Below are 26,522 nucleotides of genomic sequence, written 5' to 3'. Positions count from 1 at the left end.
TGTCACCTGCCCCAGGTGCCCCTGCCTGGGCAGGGTGTTGGACTGCTTGATCTCCTGAGGTCCCTTCTAACGCCAACCATTCTGTGATTGTGTCTCACCAGGCCCTTTACCTGCCCTGAAGATAATTTCCTTTCACAGTCTGTATTCCCACTGTACACCTGAAAGCACTGAAAGGCAGTGGAGCATTGCCTGAACTGGGGCAATGGATGCTTTCACTGGAAAGCTTCCAGGCTTTCCTCCCTGGCACCTGTTTGCTCTGAGGACAGAGGAGAGGGGGGAGCCACGGCAGGACATGGCTGCAGGCTCTGTCCTTGCAGAAATAACTGGGTTAGCTCATGCTTAGCTCAGCCATCAGGCAGGCAGCTCCAGCTTTGGGTACTGGATTCTTTATTTTAAATTGATGCACTGTGGGGACAGAAGGCTGGGTTTAAGGTGGAGCTAAGCTGATTTCTCTTTATTTTATGGTTCACCTCAGAGGATAGAGGTCCAGAGGTCCTCCCTGGTCCTTGCTATGTTTTTGTACATATACATATATAAATGTCTTGCAACATTCAAAGTTTGAAGTCTGAGGGAGAATTCAGCACTGCTTACCCTGAAATATAGAGAGCCTTCATCTGTACCAAAGGCATATTGGAATGTGTGCTCTAGGCATTCCGAGGCTGGACAAGGGGAGAGGTGTCTTCAGTAATGCAGAATCCTGCAGGAAGTCTGAGAGAGCTGAGTGCTGTCCTGTGATGAAGCAGCTTTGGGGAACACTGAGGGTTTCCTGCACAGCAGCCTTGGCCCTCAGGCCTTACAGTAACCAGGCCATTACAGAACATCAGAAAGATTTTAAGGGAGCAGTCAGCAGTTCCTAAAGCTCTCAGTGGTCGTGTCACCACAGTCAGGGAGAGAACTCTTGACTTCACTTGTTTTAGTGCTTACTGAATTATAACAATTTTTTTTTCTGCCTAGTGAAAATACAAAATGCTTCTCTGGTGCCTTTCTGTCTTTAGCCTGCTCCCAGTGGTAATCTAAGTCCCTTTGATTCCTTCATTCCCTTTAGTTGATCACATTGGAATGCCTGCTTTCAAAACTGCCCTAAAATAATCCCTTGCCAACCTGCTGTGCTGGATAAGCTCCCCTCACATTCTTTCAAATTTTAAAGTGATTTTTACTCCTTTGTGATGAGTAGCTGATTCACAGGGGTTGCTGAGCTACCTCTCAGACTAAGGCAAAGTGCCAAATGCATCCATGGGATGGGGAGCAAACTTTTGTTGTGCTCTGACTGGTATCAATAGCAAAATTCAGACTGACTTCAGTGGAGTAAACCTGTGTTCTAAATGACTAAACCTTCGAGACTTCCAATTCATGTCCTGCAATGAGATATTCACAAAAATTTGGTGGCCTCATAACCACAGGGCATTAACTCTTCCTGCTGGACTAGAGGAACATGAACTCTGGGTAAGAGTCCCAGGTTGGACTTTCTCTGTCTAACATTCATAGTATTAATGGAAATACATTTCTGAGAAATAAACTCCATTCTCTTGATCTCTGTCTAGCTTACAAGCTAGAAAATGTTATGCCACAAATGGTAAAGGTGATAAATGTTTTGTACAGGCAGAATTTCAGTGATGCTCTGCTTGGACCTTGTATTGAGGTTTGGGAGTTTTGTTTTGGGCTGAAAGATGCATATTCTGACTTAATCTTCTGTCATTTATAGAGCTGCTGTATAATTGCAGTGGATTTTTTTTAAAGGTTATATCTAAGGTAGTCAATATGAAGCAGGAAAGGGAATGTTCTTTGCCCAGGATGAGAAACAGGAGTGCATCTGAAGACTATTCCTGCTTCAGCTGGGTTCTGTGTGTGTAACTGAAGGGTGGAATTGCACAGGGGTGGGTTCCACACACGCTGCTGTTAAACCGGACATTTTCACTGACACGCAGTAGAATTAATCTGAATAATTTTTTTTTGTTGTTTCACTGAGTGAGATCAAAGCCAGGACCAATCTCTTCCTCCTGCATTTCTTCCTCTGCCTACTACACAGTCAGTCTTGGATCAATTGATAGGCAAACCTATATCTGTGCTGTCTCTGTGATAGGGATATGAAGGATCTTTTCTGGTCCAGGGAAGATGAGAATATAACTGGGTTTCACAGCTTGCAAAACATGAATACAACTTGCTGCCTTAAATGTTTTATGCTGTTTCTGTGTTGCCATGAGGTAAATTTTGTCCTGTCTGTTTGTGCCAACCTGCTGTGGATGACACCCATGGGAAAGCACATCCCCTGCCCCTGGCTTTTCTGTATTCTTGGTTTGACAATTCATCTTCTGTTAGTAGAAAAAGAGCCTAAAGCACATCTGACACATTATATTGAAGATGAACTCCACACACACAACACAGCTGAAAACAGTTTGAAAAGGAGTCATGGGTTAGGAATTTAGGCCAGGGCTGCTTCTATAAAGAGCAAGAAAGTTTTTCTTGGTCCATTGGAGAGAATGTGCTGTTTTTCAGGGGGCTTGGGCTTTCCTCCAGCCTAGTGGTCAGTGAGCACTGCTTGCTTTCTTTCAGCTGGCCAGAGTTTCAGAAGAGTTGCCCCCGGAGAGGAAGTGTCCTTTAGTCAGCTGGACCCTTGCTGAGAGCAGCAGAGTGCAGAAAAAGGAGAAGGCACTAGGCAGGAATGTTTCATTTCTAAAAATCTTAGGTCACTTTGATTGTACCATTGCTTAAAATGTTTCCATTTCCCCTCAGTCTGCTCTTACAAATCTTCCCTGCTCTCTTCAGTGTGGTGGCTTTGTGCTGCCATGGTCTCAGAAAACCCTGCAAGTATCTGCCAAAGGCAGGGCCAGCAGCAGCACATGTGAGTCTATGAACAGCTGAGAGGTGTGGGAATTATTGAGGGAGCTAAACTGTGTGCTGTGAGGCAGCTCTTGTGGACAAGCACTGTTTCCTTTTTCTTCTCCGAGACACATTTCTTCATTGTGGTTGTAAAGGTTCATTAATAGATAATTGTGAAGAACAGACTCGTTAACAAGAGCTGACTGGAGGTGTTAGATCAGCACAATTTATTGTGGGGCCTGACAAGATTCTATGTGCCAGCAAGAAGAGAAATCCTGACTAATTATGGCAGTAGTTCTTTACAGTAATGGCACAATAACTGAGAACACAACACAGCTTTTCAGGACAGCTTAGAAACCAGAAATATAAAGTACAGCTTTTTTTGGTGGCCCTTTGCACAGTGAGGACACATCCAGGACCGTCAGATAAACCAGATTATATTCAGCTTCAATATTTTAAAAGCCTAAACGTTTACTGGATTGATTTCTGGACTTTCCGATGTCTCCAGAAAGCTTCTGGGAAAGCAGCATTAGGTAGGCAGTGATTATGAGTAGCAGATAGTGTTTTAACACTTCCTCTTGTCATCAGTGTTCTTCTACAGTCTGGTTTCTTTGTGTGTCTTCCCTAAAATGTTGTCTCAGCACTAACAAAAGCAACAGATATATGGCTGCTTTATGATTTGGGAAAGTATATGTATTTTCTGTGTTTTATTACCTCTGTGTTAGAGATTTCAGAAAGAACTGCTTAATGTAATGTCTGTACAAACACAAAGGTTCAGCTCACGACGCAATCAAGAAGTTGCTCAGGCATTTTCAAAACCAGGTAATTTTGCAACTACAGTCATGACCATCAGAATAGAAAAGAAAACTGAAAGAAGAACTGAAAAAGAAACTGAAAAATTCAGTTTTTGTTTTAATCCCTGTGTTTCTCTCTGACTTTCTCTTTCTTACGCTGCAAGGCCATGCCTGGAGCTCCCAAACTAGCTGTGGTAAATATCTGATTTTTGTCTGCTGCTGATTTTTGTCTGATCTCTTGGATCAGGAGCATCCCAGAGGTGCAACTGCACAGACTATATTGTTAAAAGCTCAATAAAAAAGAGAGGTTTTGAGTGGTACATACCGTATTCACAGCTAAATGGTTATATTTGGTAACGCTGTGATTTCTTCTGCCTGTGGAATTCATGCTACCCAGATATCTCTTACATTTGTTACTTTCCATGGACTGTGTTTTGATAAATAATCAAGGGGAAAATTCCTCAGTTTGGTTGAGTAGAGGGGGGTTTGTTACCATTTCTGAATGTTGCTTTTTGTTGAAATGTTTGCTTTTTCCTGATGTTTATCCTGCAGGTAGGTAAAGTCTGGATATTGGCAAATGTGTGCCTCCTTTGCACACTCAAATCCTGGTGTGTGAGCACAGCACACAAAGTACACAGACCTTTTCCCAAAGCAAAATGTTCTCTTTAACAGGGTGGCTGGCTGAAAATGGTGCCAAAAGAAAGGAAAAGTATTCATGTTGCACAAACTAAGAAATTTAGCAAGAGGATGCTTAGCAGTGTTTTACGAGACTGGTTTTAAGGGAATTTTTAATCAAATCTTTCAGTTGTTACAAACCTCACTGAAGTAACTAGACCAACATCCCCAGCAACAAAATGTTTTTGTGCTGCAAACTTACATGTAATTTAGTAAAAATTGCCAATTTTCTGTGAGTTGCTTTATCTGATTTGTCTGTCAGTTGGGAGCACAGAACCAGTGAAGTACATAGATCAAAGGGGCAGAAAAATGAAGTGCATCAGGAGGAGCGATAAGGAACTGTGCAAAACAAAGTAGCTTTCTTATTTCACATTACATTTCACCTTCTTTGCTGCTACAAACTGTCACCTTCTGCTTCCTCAGCTAATATTTTAGGTTCATTTAGTATGTCAAGATGGTGCAAGCTGCCACAGCCAGTGGCACCCATTTCCTGAGCATCCTATGCCCCACATGTATCTCCTAACACCCTTTCTGTCAGTGTTAATGCCAAAGCTTTACAGCCGACTGCTGCCACGGTGAGAAAGACTGCAAGGAGAAAATAAAACAGAATTCTTTTCATTCATTTGCTGCAAATCAACATAAGAAGGTGGCATAGGTTCTCTCACACAGCATTTCAATCAAATCCAGCCAGTTGTTAGCTAATGGTATTTTCTACCTGCATTGTGACTCAGAAGAGATTTATGAATCTGCATGGAAGTAAAATGAGGACACAGTGCTCAGACATATTGTTCTCCTTCTTCACCCATTACCAAGGAAGTAACTCAATAATTGTATTTAGTTTAAGAAAATGCTTTGAGAGGAAATGTTTTGTAAGAAATATTAAAAGTACTACCTCGGTTTCTAAGCTATTTCATCTTTACATTTTAAATGAGAAGCTCTATTTTGTGTTATTGCTTATTTATATTTATTTTTAAAAGTTTCCATCTTCAGTTTCATTTATAACAAACCTGACACCTAAGACAAAGCACAGGTTACCTCAGTGAGCTCACATGCAATTGTTCCATGGCTGGCTGTCACCTGCATGTCACCTGTGTGTGACAGGGGATGCCACTGCAGCTCTGGCTCCTGGACAATGCAGATACAAAACTGTCCAGAATACATGATAAAGTATAAAGTATATGATGTAGGAAGTGTCAAGATTTTGGTTGCACCAACCCTATCATGACAGAGCTGTGATTTAAGTTCTGCAAACAGAACCAAGTTCAATGATAGATTCATGCAATTGCTACCTTATGGAGCAGTTAATCACTTATTGCTGAAATAACACTGATTTTAGACTAAGACAAGACAGTTACCACAATAATTTAACTCAACAGAGATGGGAACATGCTGCAGCCACTTGAAAATGGTAGGGCAGTGCTGTTTAAGGACTGCACTTAGCAACAACCAAAAAGTCACCCATTTTTTTCACTTCCTGGCTATAATTTCATAGCCATCTTCTAGTAAGTACAAGAATTAAGGAACAAACTTGTGTCTTTTTGGTTGCTGCTGGATTACCTTCAGGACTTCTCTGCTCCAGACCTTGGATCTCTCTGAGAGAGAGAGTTTGAGTTCAGGGTGCTCAGAGTAGTACGGATGCAGTGAGTCTGCTCCAAGCAGCTTAGAGCACACCAGAGGCTTCGGGACAATCTGACCATCCTGGAGCACACCAGTGGCTTTGGGACAATCTGACCATCCTGGAGCACACCAGGGGCTTTGGGACAATCTGACAGTCCTGCCGCTCCTTGAGCTGCCAAACCCATGGTTCAGCTTGAGAGATACACAGCAGCTCGAGATGAAGGTGAGAGAGCAACAGCTCCATGGGCAGCGTGTCTCACACATTTCCTGCAAGACTGACTCCAGGGAAATAGGCTGGAGCAGCACCACTCCTATAAGCACTTGGGGATGTCCTTGGGGGTTTTCCATGCAAACTGCCCTGAGTTCAAGGCATTAGGCATGATCACAGTCTAAGGCCAGGGGTATCTCTTCCAGCACATACTTCAGGTGCATGGCTGATGCTCATTTTTCCCTTCAGACACACTTCCTTCCCTCTCCCAGAGAAAAAGTGACACTTTTTGCAACCTGCGTAAGCTGCAACTTCAACTAAAGCTGGATCTCCCTCATAACACAGTTGGAATATTGTCCTCTTGTAGCATGGAGTGACAGGTTGTGATAATTAGACTGTTTCTCTGACTAATGTGTACCTAGTCAAATATTAATGAGCCGGCACACAGAAGCGTGAAGTAATCTTTTGTTTTTCATTAAGTGCATAGATTAAAGAGATGTTGCTTTACTGTAATGCACAGAATTATGTCATTTCAGCTTAGAGTAATTGTTATTCACCTCAAATTGAAATGATCCTTGGTTTTGTTTTAAAGAGCATAGAAGAACAAGAAGTAGAGGAAAAACAGAAGTAGAAATGGAATATGAGACTATAGTGAAAGTGAGTGAAAAATTCCCCTTTTTATCCAGTAATGCTGATGTTGTTTCCATTTTACGTGTCAAAACCAAGTCAGGATCATCCACAATTAACTGCCTGGTGGTTTTTCTGAAATCTTTGAACAATTCCAGCCCTGATTATTACCTGCTAGCTGCATAACATGAGCTGCCACTGACCATTACATCCCTTCGAGACTACGCAAGCGATTTGTGCCTTCTTCGGGTCATACCCCACCCCATCGTCTCCCTGCCTGTTTTATTTATTGCTGCTTCTGCCCCACCTCAGTACAGCCATCAGGGGCTGTGTGTAACAGCATGATTGTCCCAGCTTTCTTGCCACAGCCCTTTGGGTCATGGGAATATCCTCTGTTCTCTGCTCACAGTAGCTGCAGTACTGTCAGATCAGAACACCAGGCACTGTGCAATTTCTCTCTGAAGAGGTAAAGGAGATTGATTGATTAATGTGGGGGTAGGAACTGAGAGCATTTGAATGTAGAAGTGGGAGGTGGGGAAAGGTGTTGAAGTAGGAATTCTGGGTACTTCTGAAGATTAAGCTTACCAAGTAGATAAATGAAGGATTTGTCATCTGGGACACCAGAGTATGGGATAAAGATGGGATTAACCAGGGCATCACAGCAGAAGGAAGAATTGGGGTACAAAGAGTAAGAACTGATGAATGGGGATCAGTAAAACAGGATTAGTGAAGCCTAAAGGGGAAGAATAAAAGGTAAGATGGTGAATTTTTCAGGGAGAAGGAAGAGAATAGAAGACAATTGAGGAAGGGCAGGCAAAGCCTGGAAGGAAGATGAATGTAGATTAAAGTAAGGGAGTTTTCTTCATTGCTTTATGGAAGGGCTAATGATGACAAGATGGGGATGGAATGAAGTATTATTTCAGGTGTGTTCATCAGGAGACATGACTATATAAGCAAACTTCCTGCATCCTCCTGCAAATACAGCCATACCAGGAGGGCCGGGCTTTCACTTCAAGGGGGTAGCAATCAGCCACAACTTTGTCACTAAATCAGGGAATCCCACTGGCTTTGTATTTTTATTTACTATTTCACTCCTACTGCTTTCTCCTGGCTTGCTTTGATATGCTTTGCTTGTTTGGGGAGAGAACTGCCATGGTTCTCAGTAGGGCTGTATTTGTTCTCTCAGCCTGTCTGAGGGTGTTGTTTGGGTTTTTAAATACTGATCACATCCCTTCCTATGGATACGCACTGACAAGGAAGAGGGACCCAGCTCTGGGAGTTTGATCTGTGCCTTGCACAACACAGATTGAGTCCTGTGCTTTGCAGAAAGGCAAGTGCTAAGTTTGATTTATAAAGTGACTGTAAATTTGATTTGTCAGGCTTTTCTTTCTGTGAATCACCTGCCTCTGCTCACACAGACCCCAACATATTCCTCATGTATCAATTCACATAATTACAGTTTATTTAAAGGTTTTTACTGTTGCATAATAAGTGAACATTTTTGTCAAATCCTTGTTAAAGATAACATAATTGAAAGTATTGTTTAGTTCTTTTATTGTGGCAGGGTTAGAGATTAAAACTGTGAGGTGGGGCCTTGATTTCATGAGTGCTGTTTTCCTCTTGGATACAGGCAAGGGGACTAAATGTGTATTTCCTGAGCACAGTGGTTGTGACAAAAGAAAGCACAGCCCATAATGAATATGTTGGCACCTCCAAAGTATTCAAAGGAGTGACTTACTGAAGATGGCAAGATTAAACTGGCAATTGCTCACTAGGGGACTGGGATTTCTTTGTTGTTTGTGTTTAAGTGACAGGAGAATATTGATTTCTGTTCCTGAGGGATGTGCTGTCTTCCTTTCCTGAAAAGCAGGAGGATGGGAATAGAGATGAGCTGCCTTGAAACAGCTCACTGAACATTTGAAAAAAACTAAAGAACTTGTTTTAAATCTGTTCTTGTCATACATCACTTACATTTTAAATAATATGAGGCCAACCTCCTATCACCTGCCTGGGTCAAGTTAGGATATTTTGGGAGGTTGCTGGGAACCCAGGCAAATCCAATTGCTCCTGCACAGTTAAAAGGAAATCAGACCCCAGAGAAAAACCTCCTCTAGTGAAAGTAGCTCCTAATTACCACTGGAGTTACTCTTTCCTTCATCCTGCTCTCAGGACTTCAGCCTCATAGACTGTGTAAAGGATCAGGAGAAGCTGTGCATGGTGGAAGTGTCATTCAGTGCACCCTACCTGTGCATGGAAACTGGGAAACAAAGCAGATTGGCACTGAGTACTCAGGGAGCTCCGAAATGGGGCGAAGGAATCCATCACACCAAAGCAAACATGAGAATGATATGATATGAAGAAACATTTTTTTCCACCCCTTTCTGTTCTAAGCTCTCACTGTTACATACACAGGACAAGGCATTTGGGATGCTGTAAAGTCAGGATAAGGGAGGGAAGGCAGGGCAGAAGAAAGGAGTAAATTTTTCCTGCAGGCCAGAAAGGAATATCTCAGCTCCTGCTCTGGTGGAGTAAACCACTGGCTTTGGGCTGAACAAAACTGATCGCCTTAGAGAATATTTCTGTGCAAAAGAGGCCCAGAATCCTTCTAAGCCATGCTAGTAGCTATGCAGAAATCTAGAGAAATTACCTAAATTACAGCTTCATTCAGAAGCTGTTTGAATCCTCTAGTGGTTGAATGTTAGACAGCTACAGGAAGAACTCCCAGTTCACAATTTTGTTTGTCAGCAGTAGATAAAATTTTGCAACAGAAAGAAAACAATGTAGACTTAAAAGCCTGGTCTGAACCTGCAGCCTTTTTTTTTTTTTATTATTATTATTATTCTATGCTTTTGCACTAGGATTTTTTTTTTTCTTTTGGGAAGTCTAAAAAGCAACTGCTGCACTTTTCTCGTTCTTTAAGCTGTGTTTCAAATGGACACTTAAGTGCATGAGAGAGTTTTTCAGCGAGGCTTCAGCCATATGCAAGTGTTGTCTAGGTTCAAGCTGTCCTTTTTCCTAAACCTGGAATTTTGTAAGTCTTTTGGTAGCTGCTGCACATATGCAGAATTCTGCACCATACAACTTCAGTCTCCAGGTTCAGCTACTGCATGGCCTGTGGGGATGATACTGCTCTGTGCTGCCTCTACTCCTGACAGCTTTATTTTCACTAAGGAGGTGTTCATGCCTGAATAAAACATATGGTGTGGAGCTTATAGGGCAAATTATTTCACAGCCTGCTGATACTGAAGGTTATAATTTCTAGAAACAGCTTACAGTCACTCATGTGTGGTCCTCCTTGAGATAATTCCTATTAGTGAATGTAGAAGTGCCTGTTGGGATCAGGTTTATTCTGCAGGGGTGTTATATAGGTTGGTGAGATCTCAGTGTAGTGTTTCTGCTCTCAGAATGTTCCTCTCTGCTGAAAATTTTGCTGCTTCAGTTTCCAGAGCGGAGGTCGAGTTTCAGAAATTGGCATTCCTGGTGGGATTGACTTGGAGCAATTAAATGCTTCCCTGTTATTTCAGTAATCCAGTTCATATCACGCAGCTTGGATGCTGCTGGAGGTGGGAGAGAGCAGCCTGTAATGCCAAGGAGCATGGGAACTGCAGGAGCTCCTGGGAATGATCCCTCACTGTCAGTCTGTCTGTCAGGGGATCGTTGTAATGCCGAGCAGGGGATCGTGCTTTCCATGCCATAAAGGAATCAATTCTGCAGTGACTTCTCCCCAGTTCCATGGCAGTGTTCACGCCTCCTCTTGGCCTGGAGTACCCTTCATTCCCATTTGTATTCAGACAGGCACTACTGCAGCTCCCACTTGAAAATACTAATTGGTTGAAAATGAATTCCAATTTTTAAATTATTGCTTAGCTTTTTTACTTTTGAAGTGATCTCTTTTTCTAAGATTGGAATTAATTTCTTCTAATATCAGCTGCCATGTAATGGTTGCAGATTTATTTATATATATATATATATATATATAAATAAACAGATTTAATTCAGTGATACAAACCATGTTCGAGGATTTACATGGGCCAGGGTCCTCTCTGTTTGCTACTGCAGGAATTGATTTAATGTGGAAAAGCAGTAAGCCTGCTCAGAGATCCACATCCTTCATGGGAAGAGATGTCTGTTTTCTCAGCCAATCACCAGTAGAGAGGACATACTGTCAATATGGATGTTGCCTGCTCAGAAGTTTAAATATTCTGTGCCCTCCTGAAATCCCTTTTGAAATCCCTACTTGTTTTCTGGGCAAGTAAGTAAAGCTTCACCACCCAATCATCTGTCAGAGTGCCCACAGAGTGCTTTCGTGTCCAGTTCTGTCATTACCCAGAGACCCTGAGCAGGTCCCTCTCCACAGTGTGCTGGATATCACAAAAAAAAAAAAAAAAAACAGGTCTTTGATAAATATCTCACCAAAGATCCTCTTTGTACCTGTCCTTCCTGAACAAACTGCATCTTTTGTATGAGTATTTCAGTAACATGATTTTTTTCTCAACAAACCCGTGTTTATGCCAGTGGAGTCATTATACTTATGTACTTAAAAATATTCAGATGTCTTCCCTTTTTTTATGTGTGTGTCTATGCATCCACAACGACACAGACCTGTCACAATGTCACAAGAGGATTGACTCAGTACTCACCCTTGTGTCCTCCCTATAGCTCATTAATATTAGTAGGAGGATGCTCTGCCTTATTTGAAAGTACAATTAAGCATAGGGTGCAGGAGACAGGGAACTGCTGGTGGAGCAGGCAGAGGCTGACAGGGAGTGAGCTGCAGTGGCTGGTCTGATTTAAGTTTCTTTCCCAGGTATGGTTCCCTCCATCAGAACATTTCAGCTGCTTTTATTCTAATTTCTGTGGCAGGAAGATGCCATTCCCAAGATCTCTGAACTAGCTCTTTGACTCATCTGCACTGCAGGCGTGGAGGATTTGGGAAAATAACACCCACCAAGGAATGGCTGCACTTTTTAAACTCCCTTCCTGGTCAGTGCTGCTGTGGCAGTCCCTGCCGTGCCTCTGACAGGTGCCAGCAGGAACCAGCCCAGAGGGAATGGGACAAATGCCAAAGTGTAGCTTCAGTCTATTTGTGAAGCCAAATATGAGCAGACAGGAGGAGTTCAGCTGTCCTTAGATCTGCTCTGCAAAGACAGGAAGACTTAAAAGCGTGGGTTGGAGGCTTCTTGGAAAGCCTCGAGCCGTAACAGCAGGAGAAATTAAAATTGGTGTCTTCTCCTGGTGTATGGACCAGATATTCCTCTGCAAACAGCCTCCCCCTGCCTTCTGAAGAAGTGACTTAATCCTTTAAATCTCCCATCCGTTGGGTTTGTAATGATCCCATGCAGAATGTCCTGGAGCAGCTCTCCTGTTCTGAGTGGTGCTGCCTTTCCTTTGCATTAGTCCTGGGAGCTCTTCTCCCTTTGCCTGGGAGCAGCCGTGCCAGGCAATGGGAAAATGGGCTGGGAAATGTGCTGGGAAAGCAGCCCTGCAGCTTCAACACTGGGGTTCTTACCTTGTGCCTTCCACAGCCCGTGTCAGCCTGTGCCAGGAGGGAGCTGTAAAGTGAGAAAGAGTTCTCCTGTGGATTCAGTGCCCCCATTCTCGCTCCTGCTCTATCCGAAGGGCTGAGGAAATCTTTTTTGTTAGCCAAGACAGCTTGGTGCTTCAGCTTAATTTTCATTGCATAATTTTAAGTACAGATGGTGCCAACAGTGCTGCAATTAATAGATAGCCTAAAGACTTATTATTTCAAACTAATTGATATGTAAGAAAGTTTAAATAACATAAGTGATAAGAATTTTTTAGGAATAACTTCTGTAACTAATTCAGAATAATCTTTTTTACTGTCATTTAGAGTAGCAGATGACTTTATTATTCACTCACCATCACTAAATCTAATGTATTTCTCTAATACTAAACAGATTTCCACAAGATGGGGAAAATATGACATTTCATAGTCATTGTTCTAAAAGGTGTTTTTGCAAGTTAATAATCTCATTCATTTCTGATACTTGTCTACTATAATTTGAAACAAATACTCCCCAAGATCGAGATGAATTTCTGTTGCAGAGATGTGCAATCTGCACATTTTAATATAGGGCTCTAAAGCGAGAAACACGTGTTTTTAAAGTACTCTTTTGCTTCTTCAAATCACTTGATCATTTTTGAAAGGCCTTTATTTTTCTAGGGTTCATTAAACTTATCTTCAGCTAGATTGTGATCAGAATTGGCATCAGAGAATACACTGTAAAGCTGTAAGACCTCTCAAGAACTTTTTAATGCTTTTGGAAGATGTCAAGTACCGAAATAATAATAAAACACTGATAGAGCATTAAAAAGATAAGTTCTTGTAATGGAAAGAGGTTTTGTTCTACTGCCAGTGGTTTTTTTATTAAATAAGATCCAAGAGAGAAGCTACCAATAGTGATACACATAAATGAAATCAGATTAAAAACAAAGTGGAGCTCTAGGCGGATCATGTTAAGCATTGTGATGGCATGCCTCTCAGTGGAAAAGAAAGCAAAAAGCTTAGTGAAGTTCCATAAGATTCATCTCAGTTCAGGCTTGACCCTCTGGTGAACTGAGCTTTGATGAACTGTATTAACCTTAGGAGGAGAGAAGCCAGAAGCAGATCCAGCTCACAGTGATGTCAGTGACAAGCTCACAGTTCCTGCAGTGGGCTCGAGGAGTGGGGGAGCCCCAGAGTGACCTTCTCGTGCCCACTGAGCTCAGTGGGGACAGGAGGCACCAGAGGAACTGATTCTCAGGAGATTTAAAGTTGGGGTGTCCCTTATCCTCCTGCCTCTGCTGGCTTCTAAGGAATTAGTGTGTCCCTTTTCCTGCCAACAGCAAGGTCTGAGCACAGAGCTCAATGGTAAGCTCTTTAAGAGATGTGTTCAAGAGCACTTTCAGATCCAGGGGAAGTGTTCCATGGCACAGACTCACACACAGGCCCTGTGACACACATTTTCTGTCACAGCTCCTCACTGGACATATCCCACCACACCTGAGACCAGGCTGTGAGGCTGCTTGGGCTGCAGCAAGAGCAGGGTGGCAGTTCCTCACCCAGAATAAGCATCAGGAGGGAGAAACACCCTCAGCAGCAGTTTCCCTTCCTCAAGGAGCTCAGGTGCTGGAGGGAAACCCAGATGGGGTTGTACACAGAGACAGCGAGGTCTGGAGGTGAGAAAGACATCTGCCCTTCTCTGTGGGAGGGTGTTACCTCTTGTCTGTTGGAGCAGGCTTGGATTTTAAGCAGCAACCTGGTCCCTTTTCCTAAACTCCTTCACACTTTGCAGTTTGCTTGCATTGAAAAAGGGAGTGATTTTCAGGTGAAACCCTGAGCCACTGAAACACAAATTTTGCACCTCTCCTTTGTGAGGCAGATTACGATTACCTCCAGATCCCTGCTGGGTCAGGAGAGAGCATTTCATGCCCTTTAGTGCCAGCAGTTCCTTCACTTGATCTGGTCTGTTTGCACCTGTACTTGGTGGCTGGAGATCCAAACTGTAGATCCAAACTCCATTAAAGCCAATCACTCTCCTGTAGACTGGAGTGAACTTTGGGTCTGTGCTTTACCAGGCAGGAGTTCAAGCTGCTCTGGGCAGCTTTGTCCTGTTAATCTGGCTTGATGAAATTACCTTATTTGTCAATTTTTGCATTGTGGGATGCTTGCTGAACATCACTGAAATAAAGTTTTCTGCATGGGTCATTTAAACTTGATGGGTAATTAGAGAGTTGCCTAAGCTTTCAGCAGTCAGTGTTAGTATGAACTTTGGAGAAAATGTTTAAATTAAAAACAACCGAACTGAAATATTAATCCCTTGAACTCAATCATGAAGATGGCTCAGTCAACCTCCTAGTGCATAGTACTGCTTAATCCAGTAACAGCAGTACAGACAGCAAGAGGATGTTTTTTTTCTTTAAAGCTCATTGTAGTATTAGGAAGTAAAAACCTTCAGGCTATTTTTAATTAGGCTGAACCACAGGGCAGTGTTGCTCTTACATTAAGCTCTAAAGTTTTGAATAGTTGCAGTTAAAATTCTGAACTAATTTTGCTTCTTAAGTAAAAAAAAACAAACCCAAGTGTGTTGTGTAATACAGCCTGAAATGATGAGAAGTGTGGATATATGGATGAACTCATGGTGGAAGTAGAGGGATGTGAAGATAATCATAGTATATAAACACAGAGCAGCCCTAAATTTACCAGCCTCAGTCCCCAGTAGCAATGATGCATCTCCATTCGATGGCCATTAGATAATGATGAACATATACATCAGCACGTAAGTTTGAACCTGGTCCCAGCTTTTTGTCATTGTTAAACCCAGCCTCAAAACTTCCCTGACACTTGGGAGTACAATGGCCAAAATACTGAGCCATCCTTTCTGGAAGATGGAAGAAGAGGGGTAGTGGCCCTGTCTCCACTGTTAGACTTCTGCCAGGTTCTGAATGGATTTTTTTCATTAGCCTGTTATGTTAAAAAATAATGGGTCTGTCACTAAATTGGCTCATTATTTGGGGAGAGCCAATGCAAAAGTCTGTGCTAATAGTAAAGAGGAAGCCAGATTCATGTTGTTGATGAGTTAGGAAATATTTTGGAATAGCCTTCGCTGTTACAAGGGATTATAGAACTGCAACTACTTGAAAAGGTTTTCAAAGAAACTTTGAAGGCTTTGATCTTTATTCAGAATGTGCTTGCTTTCCAGTCTAGAAACAATCATTTTTAACAAGATATTAGAAGAAGGACTGACTGCACAGTAATTTTCCAAGCAGACTTTTCAGTGGCACTCCATCTTGCAGAGGCTCTCTGGCATGGAGAGCAAAGCCAGAGCAAGGTAAACTTCAAAGTGCAGTAGAGACTTTATCAGTGTGATTGTTTCTGAGCTAATGATGATGGCTTGCTTTTAAATCTCCACCCAGCTCCCTGACAATTGTCAGGGACATGGAAATTGCAGTGAGTGTGTACCTTTAGAAAGGTGCTGTCTCGAGATGCACAGCCTCAGTGTGTGTTTGGAGCTCTTATTCCTCAAAGCAGGCTGGAGAGTCGGGGCAGAGGAGGGTATGGCAGTGAAAGGAGGTGCCAGACTTAATCACAGGGTGAGCTGTTCTTTTGCTTTGAGGAGCACAGTGATGCCCCTGGAGAGAGACAGAGAAAGAGATTATTTATTTCCTTTTCATTGTCGTATTGGAGGAGAAATCTCTGTGCTCAGAGGGAATTTTCTGTGACACTGATGGGGCCTGTTAGAGATGTCCTGCCAAGAGTCAGACACAGGCAACACTGTAATTACCTCTTAGCCACATGGATATGAGAGACTGGAAAGTGCTTTATTAAACTCAATCCAGAGTTCAATTTATGTGAGAATCCAAAAGCTATGCTGTGGATTCCACCACCTTTTTTCCAGATCTGAACTCCAGCAGCTCCTGAGCTCTCACACAGGAGGTCTTAGGTGCCTGAAACTTTCTTTTCTTGTCTCTCCTCTTTCAAAAATTGCCAGAATCTCTCACTTTGTGGGACAACACCACTCTCAGGCAAAACACTGTAAATATTAAGTGCCCTGCAGATTCCATGGCCCGCTGGGGACATCCTGCTCTGCGGCTGTGCTGCTGCTGAGTCCCACATTCTCTGCTCAGTCTGCCTGGGGTTTGGAATATTTCTGGAATATACTGTTGCTGTTGTAACCTCAAGATGTCATTTAAAAAGAGTTTCCAAGGGACCGTCATGACCTCTTGAGATGAGGATTACAATACTGCTACTCTTGGAAGGCCTATACTGTTTACAGGCTGCCTTGGAGGCATCGTGGAAGTGGAAAAACATCATTTATTAGAAGGTAATGACTGCACTGATATTTTTGTTGTTTGTTTGTTTTGCAGTATCCAAAATATGGACAAAACTTTAAAAAAGGACCAGCTTTCAAGGAGAGCTTCTTAGCTGTCTTTGAGCTCTGTCACTTGAGTTATTTACCCTGGATCCACCCCAATAAACTAAGGGCAGTACCTACTGTTAGATGATATTCAGGGGAGTTTCTCTGGATTTATTGCATTGAAACTGAGCAGATTCTCCTTTGCTTACAGTGAAGGCAGCTTACTCTAGTATGATGAAAAAGAACAGAATCTCAGAATCTACCCTTAAAATCTCCATAGAAAGGGGATTTTTTTCCTGTTCATTCTAGCTCAAATTATTTTTATTCATATGCATCATGAGGTGCATAGGTCATGCTTTTATGGAGTTGTCTAAGAGCCACTTGACAGTTTAAGAAACCATTTTATCCACAAAAGCAAACTGTTACATGAAATTATCATCAGAAAGAGGAGTAATTCCAAGTATGCAGTTTACAGAGGCACAGAGCAAGGCTGTGCATAAGAATAAACTGCCGGACTTTTGAAGAAACAGGAAACAAGTTACTGTGAAGAAAACCCTCCCACAGAATTCAGTACAAGCAATTTCTGTAAATAATTTCTTTAAAGAAAATGCAAGAGATCTGAAATTGATGTTAATAATACAGTTTCCAGTAGGAAAAGATCACCAGTTTAGGCTTTTGCTCTAAGGACCTTCTCTAACCCAGAGATATTGTTCAGGTGTATGTGTGTTTAGAATGTGTATAACCTGGGCAGCACTGATGGGCAATCTCACCACCCAGACATTTATTTTTAATCAGTTATTGAAGCAAATGTTGGTTTACTACACAGAAGGTGGTTATGATTTGCCTTATAAACATTAAAATCCAGGAGCCCAGCTCCCATTGGTTTAATGGAGGTTGCAGTTAATAAAGGCAGAGACACAGATTGATGGAGGCCCCAAGGTTACAGTCTAGTGCCTTGACACAGCAGATATTAGAGGGACTCGTTTATTTGAGGACTTGTACCCTCAGGGAGGCACAGCACATCACCTTTGCTTCAGCAGGAAGAGGCACTGAGCTGAAACATGGCAGATAAGGGAGGCAGTGGGAGGGGTAATGTCTGCACAAGGGCAGGTAACACGGCTGTGTTACCCACTCTGTGGCTTCTAATGTGCTTCAGGTGACTGCTGATGATTTTTGTCAAGGAGAAAGTCTGGCCTGTGCAGCCTGTTGGCATGGGGAGGCAGAGGGGCCATAGTGGAGCAGTCAGAAGTGGAGCTGAGCCAGCAGCCCTGGTCTGAGGGAAGCAGCATGGAGACTTTGTGGGATGGCAAGGTCAGCCTGATGACCTTGTGTGAAGGACTAGGGGAGCATCACCTTCAGGTAGGGAGGCAGAGAAGGGGTCTGGGAATTGGTGTGCCTGGTGTCTCTCATGGTCTGGAAAGTAGCCATTGTTTGAAAATGCAGAGATGTCCTTGTCTGAGGACAGGACTCATCAACAGGAGCTTTCCAGTCAGCATGAAGACATTTCCTGCTGTTGTTTACCTGGTGCCACCTCAGATACCAAGTGCCCTTAGGCTCCCCTTGATGATTCCACACTCCCACATCTTCTGAGAGAAAACCTCGTCTACCTGAATAGTTTCATCTCAGGGTTAGCAGTGTTGTCCTTAAACTGTATTAAGCCCAAATGTGAACATGGTTGGCACGTCCCTTTATGAACTTCCTTGGTGTCACTGGGAGAAAAAAGGAACCTTAAGGTGCTCTCTGCACAGGCAGAGTTAACTCCTTTCCCAAGCCTGGGCAAACAGCTTCCCAAGAATCTGTTGTTCCCAGCTGCTGCCTTAGGGCCATTCTGAGGGGACAGAGAGGTCTCCAGCCGAGTGCTGCAGAGGGACTGTGGCCTTGAGGCATGAGGACATCTGAGCAGTGGTTACTCCTTTGCCTTCCCAGCAGAAATCTGCTTAGTGGAGGGAATAACATGGTCTTTAATAAGGAGCGCCTACTGTTTCCAATTAAACAAAAATTGCTGCCTATAAATCACTTGATCCCTGAGCTCTGTTCCTCAATTTCACTCTCCCTGTTACTGAGCCTCCATCTGCTTTTAACAGTTCTTGCTACTCATATGTCTTTTGATGCTGTATCCCTCCAGAATGGCTTTCTAATTAAGTAAGCTCTGAAAATGAAAAGCAGAGGAACAGCAGCCTTCTTGCTCTCTGTACCCTTAATCTGGGAGTCCTCTATGTGCTATTTTGGAAGCTAAATTGAGGTCGCTGACATTATGCATATTTGTTGTCTGATGCTGGCTTAAAAGCCTCAAATCCTCTATTTAAAAGTATCTTAAGGCACACGGGTCAAATATTTGCAGGAAGAAAAATAAGTATTTGTAGCTTTAGCAGATTTAGAGAAGGAGGGGAGGAGTGAGAAAGGGGCCCCAATCCCAGCCCAGTGTTGCTGTTGCAATGTGGCAACACTGACCACTGAAAATATCAGTGTTGGTGGTGTTAACAAAATAAACATTTCCAATGGCACGTGATAAGGAAAACGGGAGCTTTGCTAAACAGAAATTCCCTGGAGAGGTTGCAGCCCCCCTTTGATTACAAATGGTGCAGTGGCCAGTTACAGCCTATTGCCAAAACACATTCTGCTGAAATTGCACAGAAGAAATTAATGCAGTTGAGTTTCTCATAAGTAAAGCAAAAAGAACAGGCACTGTCTAAGTGGTATTAAATAATATCCTGCACGTGGGCAGTGCCACGGTAATTATGGATACAAATGAGTGTCACATTTCAATATTTTGCTGCACTCTGCCTCAAGAAGAAATAACACAACTTTAAAATGTCTCACACTTGAAATCTTAACTCCAAAATGGTGAAAAGAACTTAAGAATAAAGAGTTGACTGTTGGAAATGTCAGAGATTGTTGGAGATACCGAACTATTTAGTCCTCAGAATCTATTTTTACCTAAATTGTTGAGCCAGGATATTTGAATAATTTTCTATTCATAATTCACTGCATCATTCAGGGAAATAAAGTCATAAGGAAAACGAAATAAGATAAATTTAAAAGGAGATAGAACAGAAACACCAAACTCAAAAAGCTGTCCAGAATGGAAAAACCTAAGACTTTAAAAAGTGACTTATTTGGAGACATATGAAATCTTTCCAGTGGAAGAATTTAATCAAACCAAATATGGCCATAATTAATGTTTTTGTTTCAACAAAACTGTGTTTTGGAGGGATTTATTCACCAAAACGTGTAATTGGTTGTATTTCATACATAACTTTCATAACAAAACGTTTTTGGCTGAAGATTAATTCTCGAGATGCTTGTTAAGTAGTGACCCTTGCGTTATTTTTGAGCTGCAGATGTATTTTAAGAACACATGTGAGCTGGAATGAATGGCAGTGCGGGTGGGTTGGTTTTGCATCAGTGGAGCTGTGACAGCAGGAGAAGGATGCTGCGAGGTCACGGGCCAAGCCTGCGGTGTCCCAAGGCAGGATGAGGAGAGGGGAAATACTTTGAGAAGCCCTTGCAGCTGAGACTTCCGAAAGGCCACTCGCTCTCAGGGTACAGGGGAAGGAGCAGCAGTGTTCACATTCAGGCATTCAGAAGGGCTGCAGGAAGGGACACAGGCTGGACGTGTTTCCCCCCGGTTCCCCTTTCCCTTGGGCTGCTGGAGTGCAGCAGGAGGTGAGGTGGAAGCAGGGCTGTGGGGCCAGCTGTGCCCACCTCTGGCCACTTGTGCTGGCAGCACAGCGCCTGTCCCACGTGACCGCTCTCTTTTGGCTCTTGGTGGAAACAGGGGTTCATTAGATCATTTGCAAGCATTCAGGAGTCTACAGGGGCTTGGTCAGGAGCATCTAAACCACAACCTCTGCTTCTGTAATCCTTTATTGATCTCAGTCACTGCTTCTAGTGCTGTTCATGCTGTTCATTTGGGAGTTCTAATAATAACAGCTAGGTACAAACATGAATGTAAATAGTTTTAATAATACCATCTGTTTCCTTTCCTGAGCCTGTTTCCCTTGCTTTAAGCTGAACAACCATAAGCATTGTCCCCTCCCACATTCCAAGGAAGGGCTGCAAGGCCTTTCCCTGACCCATGACCCTTTTTGGAAAGCAGTCACAGCCAAGGATCCTGAAGAGCCCTTTGAATGGGGAGGGAACGTGAACCCATGAGCTGGGCAGCTGGCTGGCCGCCAAGAGCTCTGCTCACCTGTAAAGCCCTGCTTGTGTCCTGTCCCTCAGCTCAGAGCTGTGTTGGTTGGATTGAAGGTGAAGATGGTGCTGTTTGTCCAGGTCAGTTTTTGTGTAAAGCTGAGATGTGCATCAGCTGGCATTTTTTAACTTGCACTGTTGGGTAAAAAAATAAAAGGTAGGAGATGGAAACACACAATCAAGAGCTTCTGGCCACAGCCATCAGGAGGGACTAACACATTTATCTCCTGTCCCCAAGGACCCCGTGGCCAACACCTAATGATGGCTCTGAATTTTAGTTTTAACTCATTGCCTGTCAGTAAAGTACATGGGAGTGAGATCTACCTGAACAAGAAATAGTGTCCAACTGTGGGACACTAAAGCTACATGGGGGTGACATTTGTGTTGTTTTTGTTGTGGGTTAAAGAGATGACAGAGGATCTGTAAAAGGGCAGGTAGTGAGATAACAGAAGGAAGAAGGTTGTTACATGCTAATGAGGACAGTGGTCCAGATAATGATCTGCCCGTCCAATCATCGGTCTCATTCCCCCCCCCCCTTGTCTGACTCCAAAATCCTAACAGCAAGTGTAGGTCACCTTGTTTAGTAGCTAGAGAGCAGAGAAATTGGGGTAGGTGGACTTGTGATGGGAAGCAACCCAAGGGAACAGCAAACTGAGCAGGAAGGCCCCTCTGGGTGGAGTCTGGTGAGGTGCTGGTTGAGCAGAGAGGTTTTTACTCACATACTAATGTGGGACTTTGTCTTGCCATCAGCCAGCCAAATGAGAGGTGTGTGTGGCTACTGCTGCTGCTGGGAGGGCAGCTTTCCATTCATTGCCATGAACTGTAATGTCCCTGTAAAGCTACAGAACAAATAGGAGGACACTGAGGCTTTTAAGAGAAAAACAGCTGGATTTCTTTAGGCCAGCTGGTTTTAAGCAGGCAACTTGTTTCTTTAACCTTGTGTGGTAGCTCAGGGGCCAGAGAATGGATGGGATCTGAGGGGCTTGGCAGACACTGAAGAACTGACAGTGCCTTCAGAGTCAAAAACAAAACTAATTTTTACTGATGCAGTTTTAATCAACCCTCCTTGTCTGCTGTCTGCTCCTTCTCAACTAACTTCAACCTTCTCATGATTAGGTATCTACAAAGACTGTCTCTGGAGACAGAGAGGTGGCTCCAGATTCATGTCATTTCTATTAAGCACTCGACTAAGGGGGGATTAGCCACTGGAGGCACTTTAGGAGAATATTAGATGCAATTGTTATCTAACAACATGCTTATGGCTGCACTGGGTTTAGATAACGTTCAGTTTCTGAGGGATTTCAAATATTTCTTTTGCTTTTAAACCTAATTAAGCAAATCAAGGTTGTGAAGGCAGTTGAGCGCCTGGAGACTTTTCCCTGACTTATGATACTACACACCTTCTTCTGTATCTGAGGTGCCCAAAATTCACAAATGCCATGTATGACAATGAGGTGGGGGGAATGCAGCAGCTCATCTCTGGCTTGGACACTCGTGTGTTTTTAGCAGTGCAGGTATTTAGCCATGAGCTGAAACCCCCAGCACGATTGCACCATGAAGGAAGACCCTTTGCCCAGAATTTAATCTTTGGTTTTGCAGTGTGACCTACGTGAGTGCCGTGCGGCCGACACTCCAGCCAGGGCAGATGTGATCTCTCGGGGGTTGAGGAGCTCCCTGGGAAGCAGGAATGGAGTCCTGGGGCTGTGGATAGTAGGGCAGAGAGGGAGGATAATTTTCCAGTTTTCTCCACCAGGCACCCTATGGCACTGTTCCTCTGATGATGCCTGTAGTTGTGAAAGTGTTTGCAAAATGGAGACAAAAGCAGGATCCCTTCAGAAAATTTGTATCTAGACATATAGCCAGAAAATAAAGGGGTGCAGAAAACAAAGAAGTGTGTTAGGATAATGACTACCACAGTGACAACTATCTATTTCTAGTTGATAGAAATACATATTTTAGAGGCAGAGTGTGTTTTAATGGAAGTGTTTGTGCCTCAGACTTGTTTTTTATCCAAGGTGGAAAACAGAAGCCAGGACATCAGGAAAATCGCCAGAAAGAAGACAGGAAAAGAGCTTTAGCAGGGGAACCAAAAGGAAAAAGAACAGATCTTAGGTCTTAAGGAAGGAAAGCTGAAGAATTTGCCTAATTAGGGAATGTAAAACTAGACCGGGTGAGCTAAGGACATTGATTTGCACATCAGGAGAAAGGAGAAGAGGCCTCACAAAAATAAAGTCAGAGATGCAGGATAAAAACCAGGACAGAAGCATGGGGAATGGGATTGGAAGGGCTCAGAGGGAGGGGTAGTGGTAGAGTCATGTGGTGTGTGTGGACAGGTCAGGAATGGTAAGACTAGGATAGGACCTAATGTTCAAGTGAAAATTTGCATTGCCTGTTGAGAGCTGTTGCAGTGGGATGAAGGAGACCTGAAACTGCACAGGACAGACTCAGGCCTAGAACTGAAGGATCAGAATTCCTAGCACCTGGAAAGCCTGAGAAAATACCTAGCTGAAAACACAATTGCCTAAGAAACTATAGCAAAACTGCTGCAGCTACAGTTAGCAGAACCTGATTCCCTCTTTTTAAGAAGGTGGATGGATGGATGGATGGATGGACGGACGGACGGACGGACAGATGGAGTGGGTCTGGCTTTGGAACTCACCCCTTTGCTTCCTGCTGTGCTCATATTGGTCATGATGAAAACATTGGCTTTGTCTTCAGTTGAAACTTTGATACACATGAATGTTTTTTAAATAATGGATCATGCAGATCCTAATATGGGCACTAAAAACAAAGGCTGTACTAATAAATACTGGGAAAGGACCCACTGCTTCCTGAAGACTGATAGCCAGATTTCTTTCTGCATGCTTTTGCATCCTGTTGATGATATGACACTTTTTCCCCAGTAATGTCCAAGACACATTCTGCATTAATCTGATAATGTAACTTTCCATGATCTAGCCCTAAGAAATGTAATTTAACTTGTTTTCCCTCCGTCTCTGACTCCCTTTGACAACTGACTTTTTCCTAATGGTTTCTCCAACCCAAGAAATCTGGCAAAAGTTGTTTTATTGTTCTCAGAGCAACATTTGTGGTGTGTTTAATGTGTGATTAACTACCTGAAGCTCAGTGAAGGCCTTGCTCTTTCAAAGGCTTATCCGTGATCCATACTACACCTGAATGGGGTCTTGTCAAAGCCAGTGGGAGTATGGACACCACTACAGTTAAATCCACATGTATTTGAAGGATTTGGGTACCCAAAGACGATACCCAAAACCAGCCTTATGACTGCACGTTCCTCCAGCTTTGCAATGACTGCATGGAAATTGATAGGCACTGTGGATGCGTGGTGCTAATACGGGAAAGAAGGGAATACGGTCTTGAATTGTGCAAAAAATGCCTTGTTAATTCCCCTCCTACCTGGTGTAGTACTTTCCCCATCCTGTAGCACTGGTCACATCAGTTGCACCTGAAGACAGCTTGTCTCTTTTGTTGTAGTTGCAGGTGGAACTTGATCAGGAATATCAAGACAAATTCAAAAGACTGCCTTTGGAAATTCTGGAGTTCGTACAGGAAGCCATGAAAGGGAAAATCAGTGAGGATGGAGACCACAGTTCTGCCCCCTCTTCCCTGGCATATGACAGTGGAAAGCCAAATCATAAACCTCCACAAAGTGAGGAGGAATTGGAAGAAGATAACCAAGAAAAAGTGTTTGATACTACTTTTTAACTGCCCAAGAAACAATCAGTGCACCGGGGCACACCATTCCCAACTGCCTGTCTCCGCTCTCCCGGGGTGAGCTGCCACCAGAGCGTTTCAGGAGGCAGGAGGAATCTGCATTCAAGTGCACATTTCCCCAAAGGAACATTTTATAAAAAGTATTCTGCAAAGGTCTTCATTCTCATTCTTCATCTGATTATTGTTCTAAAGCTTAGTGCAGTTGTAATGGGAAAATTAGTGTGTTAACCTCCCTCTTCTCCTTTTTTTTTTTTTTTTTTTGTTGGGACAGTTTACAATGGGCAATTTTCTGGCCATGTTCACTGTTAAGAATGTTTAATGAAGACCAGTGTATTGTACAGAGAAAAGTGTGTGCAGATTTCCTTTTGGAGTGCCAGAGCAAAGTGCTCCAAACTAATAGAGATCCTGGCAAATATTACAACAGTATTTAATCATATTTGTTTCCTTCTTTATAACTGCACCTTGACAGCTGTACCATCCTTTTACATTTGCACTGAAACCTTGGATCCTTTTTAGCTCTGCAAGCACTGGTGGCTTGCTGTCTTGATATTATGTTTATCCCATGAAGAGACATATATTTGCTGCTGAAAATTCTTGGAACTGTGGCGACGAGAGGAAAATGGAGAGAAGAACCCACGTGGAGACTGTCAGTGTCTGTGTCCGTCTGTGCTACACCGTGTGAGTGCACATATGTTTGTGTGTATATATATATGTATATATATATATATATATATGTATATATATATGTGTATATATATATATATATATATATGTGCACACACATCTGTCTATATACACACACAGCATGTTTCTATTTGAAGTTGATGTGGTCTCTTAGCCAAATGAAATGTTTCAGGGATCTGTGAGTAGGGAGAATCTTTCCAAGAGCTAACATCTGCGTTATACTGCTATAGAATAATCATGGAATCATAGAATTCTTTTTGTGGTGTTAGTGGTGTAAATCAAAGTAGTTTTAGAATATAAATTTGATATATATTTTGCAGACTCAAAAGTATTGATTTTAAGTATCATATTTTAAGCTTACTGAATTTGATAGGATTATAAAATGTTTAGGACTACAGTATTTGAAATCTAACAGAATCTTCCATTATTTTTAAGACTGAGGTACAGTTTTACTAAGGTCTAAAATTTAAAAGCAAAGTATAAAAACCTGACCACTGTTATTTAAAAATGCATATTAATCTGTTTAACTGACTTGTTAAAATAAGAACAATCAAAGTTAGCGTACTGTATGATATGCATGAGAGAAGTAACAGCACATTCTGGGAAATTTCTATCAGATGACAGAGACACATTGTGAAAGTCAGGATATTTGAAAAGGTAAAGAAATGCTGTTCTCTGGATTCACATCCTAGCAGAAATTGGAATCATGAAACACCTCAGACAGATTGGGATTCGTACCTGGGCCAGTGCACGATCCTTCCCCGGCCAGCGGAGGGGCCTTGGGGCAAGGGAGAAACCAGCTCAGAAGCCCCAGATTGGCCTCGAGACACTTGATCCTGCAGAGTTGTGTTCTCCTGCACCACTGGGCTCAGGAGCTGGGCTGGGAATAACATTCACATTCATGTTTGCAAGATCAGGGCCTTACTTAGGGTTTAACGGCAATCGGAGAAAGCAATCAATTAATAGGGAGGCATTTTAACACATCGTAACAGTTAAGTTACCTTACTTCCATTCCCTCAGGATTTTCGTACTTAAAGTAACTTATTTTATTTAAATTTAAGCAATAAAATACAAATCAATCTTAAGTTTTCAGTTAAATAATGGTGTATATATATATAAGTTCAAATCTTGGAAAACAAACAGTATTTTGATGTTTCCTTTTTAAACTTAGAGCAGAAAGAAAGAAAAATTGCACATTGTTTGGAGATCATATTTTGAATTAAACTGTTCTGGTTTATGATGATGAAATCAGTGCACATGAAATTCAAAAATCTGACTTTCATCTTAACGCTAGGAAAGGTGACTCCTCTGCTA

The 26,522-nt window shown here is 42.6% G+C and overlaps 1 protein-coding gene and 1 long non-coding RNA gene across 5 annotated transcripts in view; one reads left to right on the top strand and one right to left on the bottom strand.

The window, feature by feature from the left end:
- Positions 1-24,849, top strand: part of PLCB1 (phospholipase C beta 1) — a 338,452-nt gene extending 313,603 nt beyond the window's left edge. The window contains exons 32-33 of one of the 4 annotated variants that reach the window (XM_068186090.1): positions 6,704-6,768; positions 24,291-24,436. In XM_068186090.1, coding sequence (XP_068042191.1) covers positions 6,704-6,742 — 39 coding nt within the window. In that variant the 3' untranslated portion in view covers positions 6,743-6,768; positions 24,291-24,436. Of the gene's footprint in view, positions 1-6,703; positions 6,769-24,284 lie in introns of all 4 variants that reach the window. The other 3 variants (XM_068186089.1, XM_068186088.1, XM_068186087.1) reach the window with 3 other exon arrangements.
- Positions 8,177-26,522, bottom strand: part of LOC137471630 (uncharacterized) — a 47,289-nt gene continuing 28,943 nt past the window's right edge. Inside the window, exon 4 of the long non-coding RNA XR_010997727.1 lies at positions 8,177-8,597. This is a non-coding gene — a long non-coding RNA (uncharacterized lncRNA). The remainder of the gene's footprint in view (positions 8,598-26,522) is intronic.

This window comes from Anomalospiza imberbis, chromosome 3 (genome assembly GCF_031753505.1).
Source record: "Anomalospiza imberbis isolate Cuckoo-Finch-1a 21T00152 chromosome 3, ASM3175350v1, whole genome shotgun sequence".
Lineage (NCBI taxonomy): Eukaryota > Metazoa > Chordata > Aves > Passeriformes > Viduidae > Anomalospiza > Anomalospiza imberbis.
This window is presented reverse-complemented; position numbering and strand designations above follow the sequence as displayed.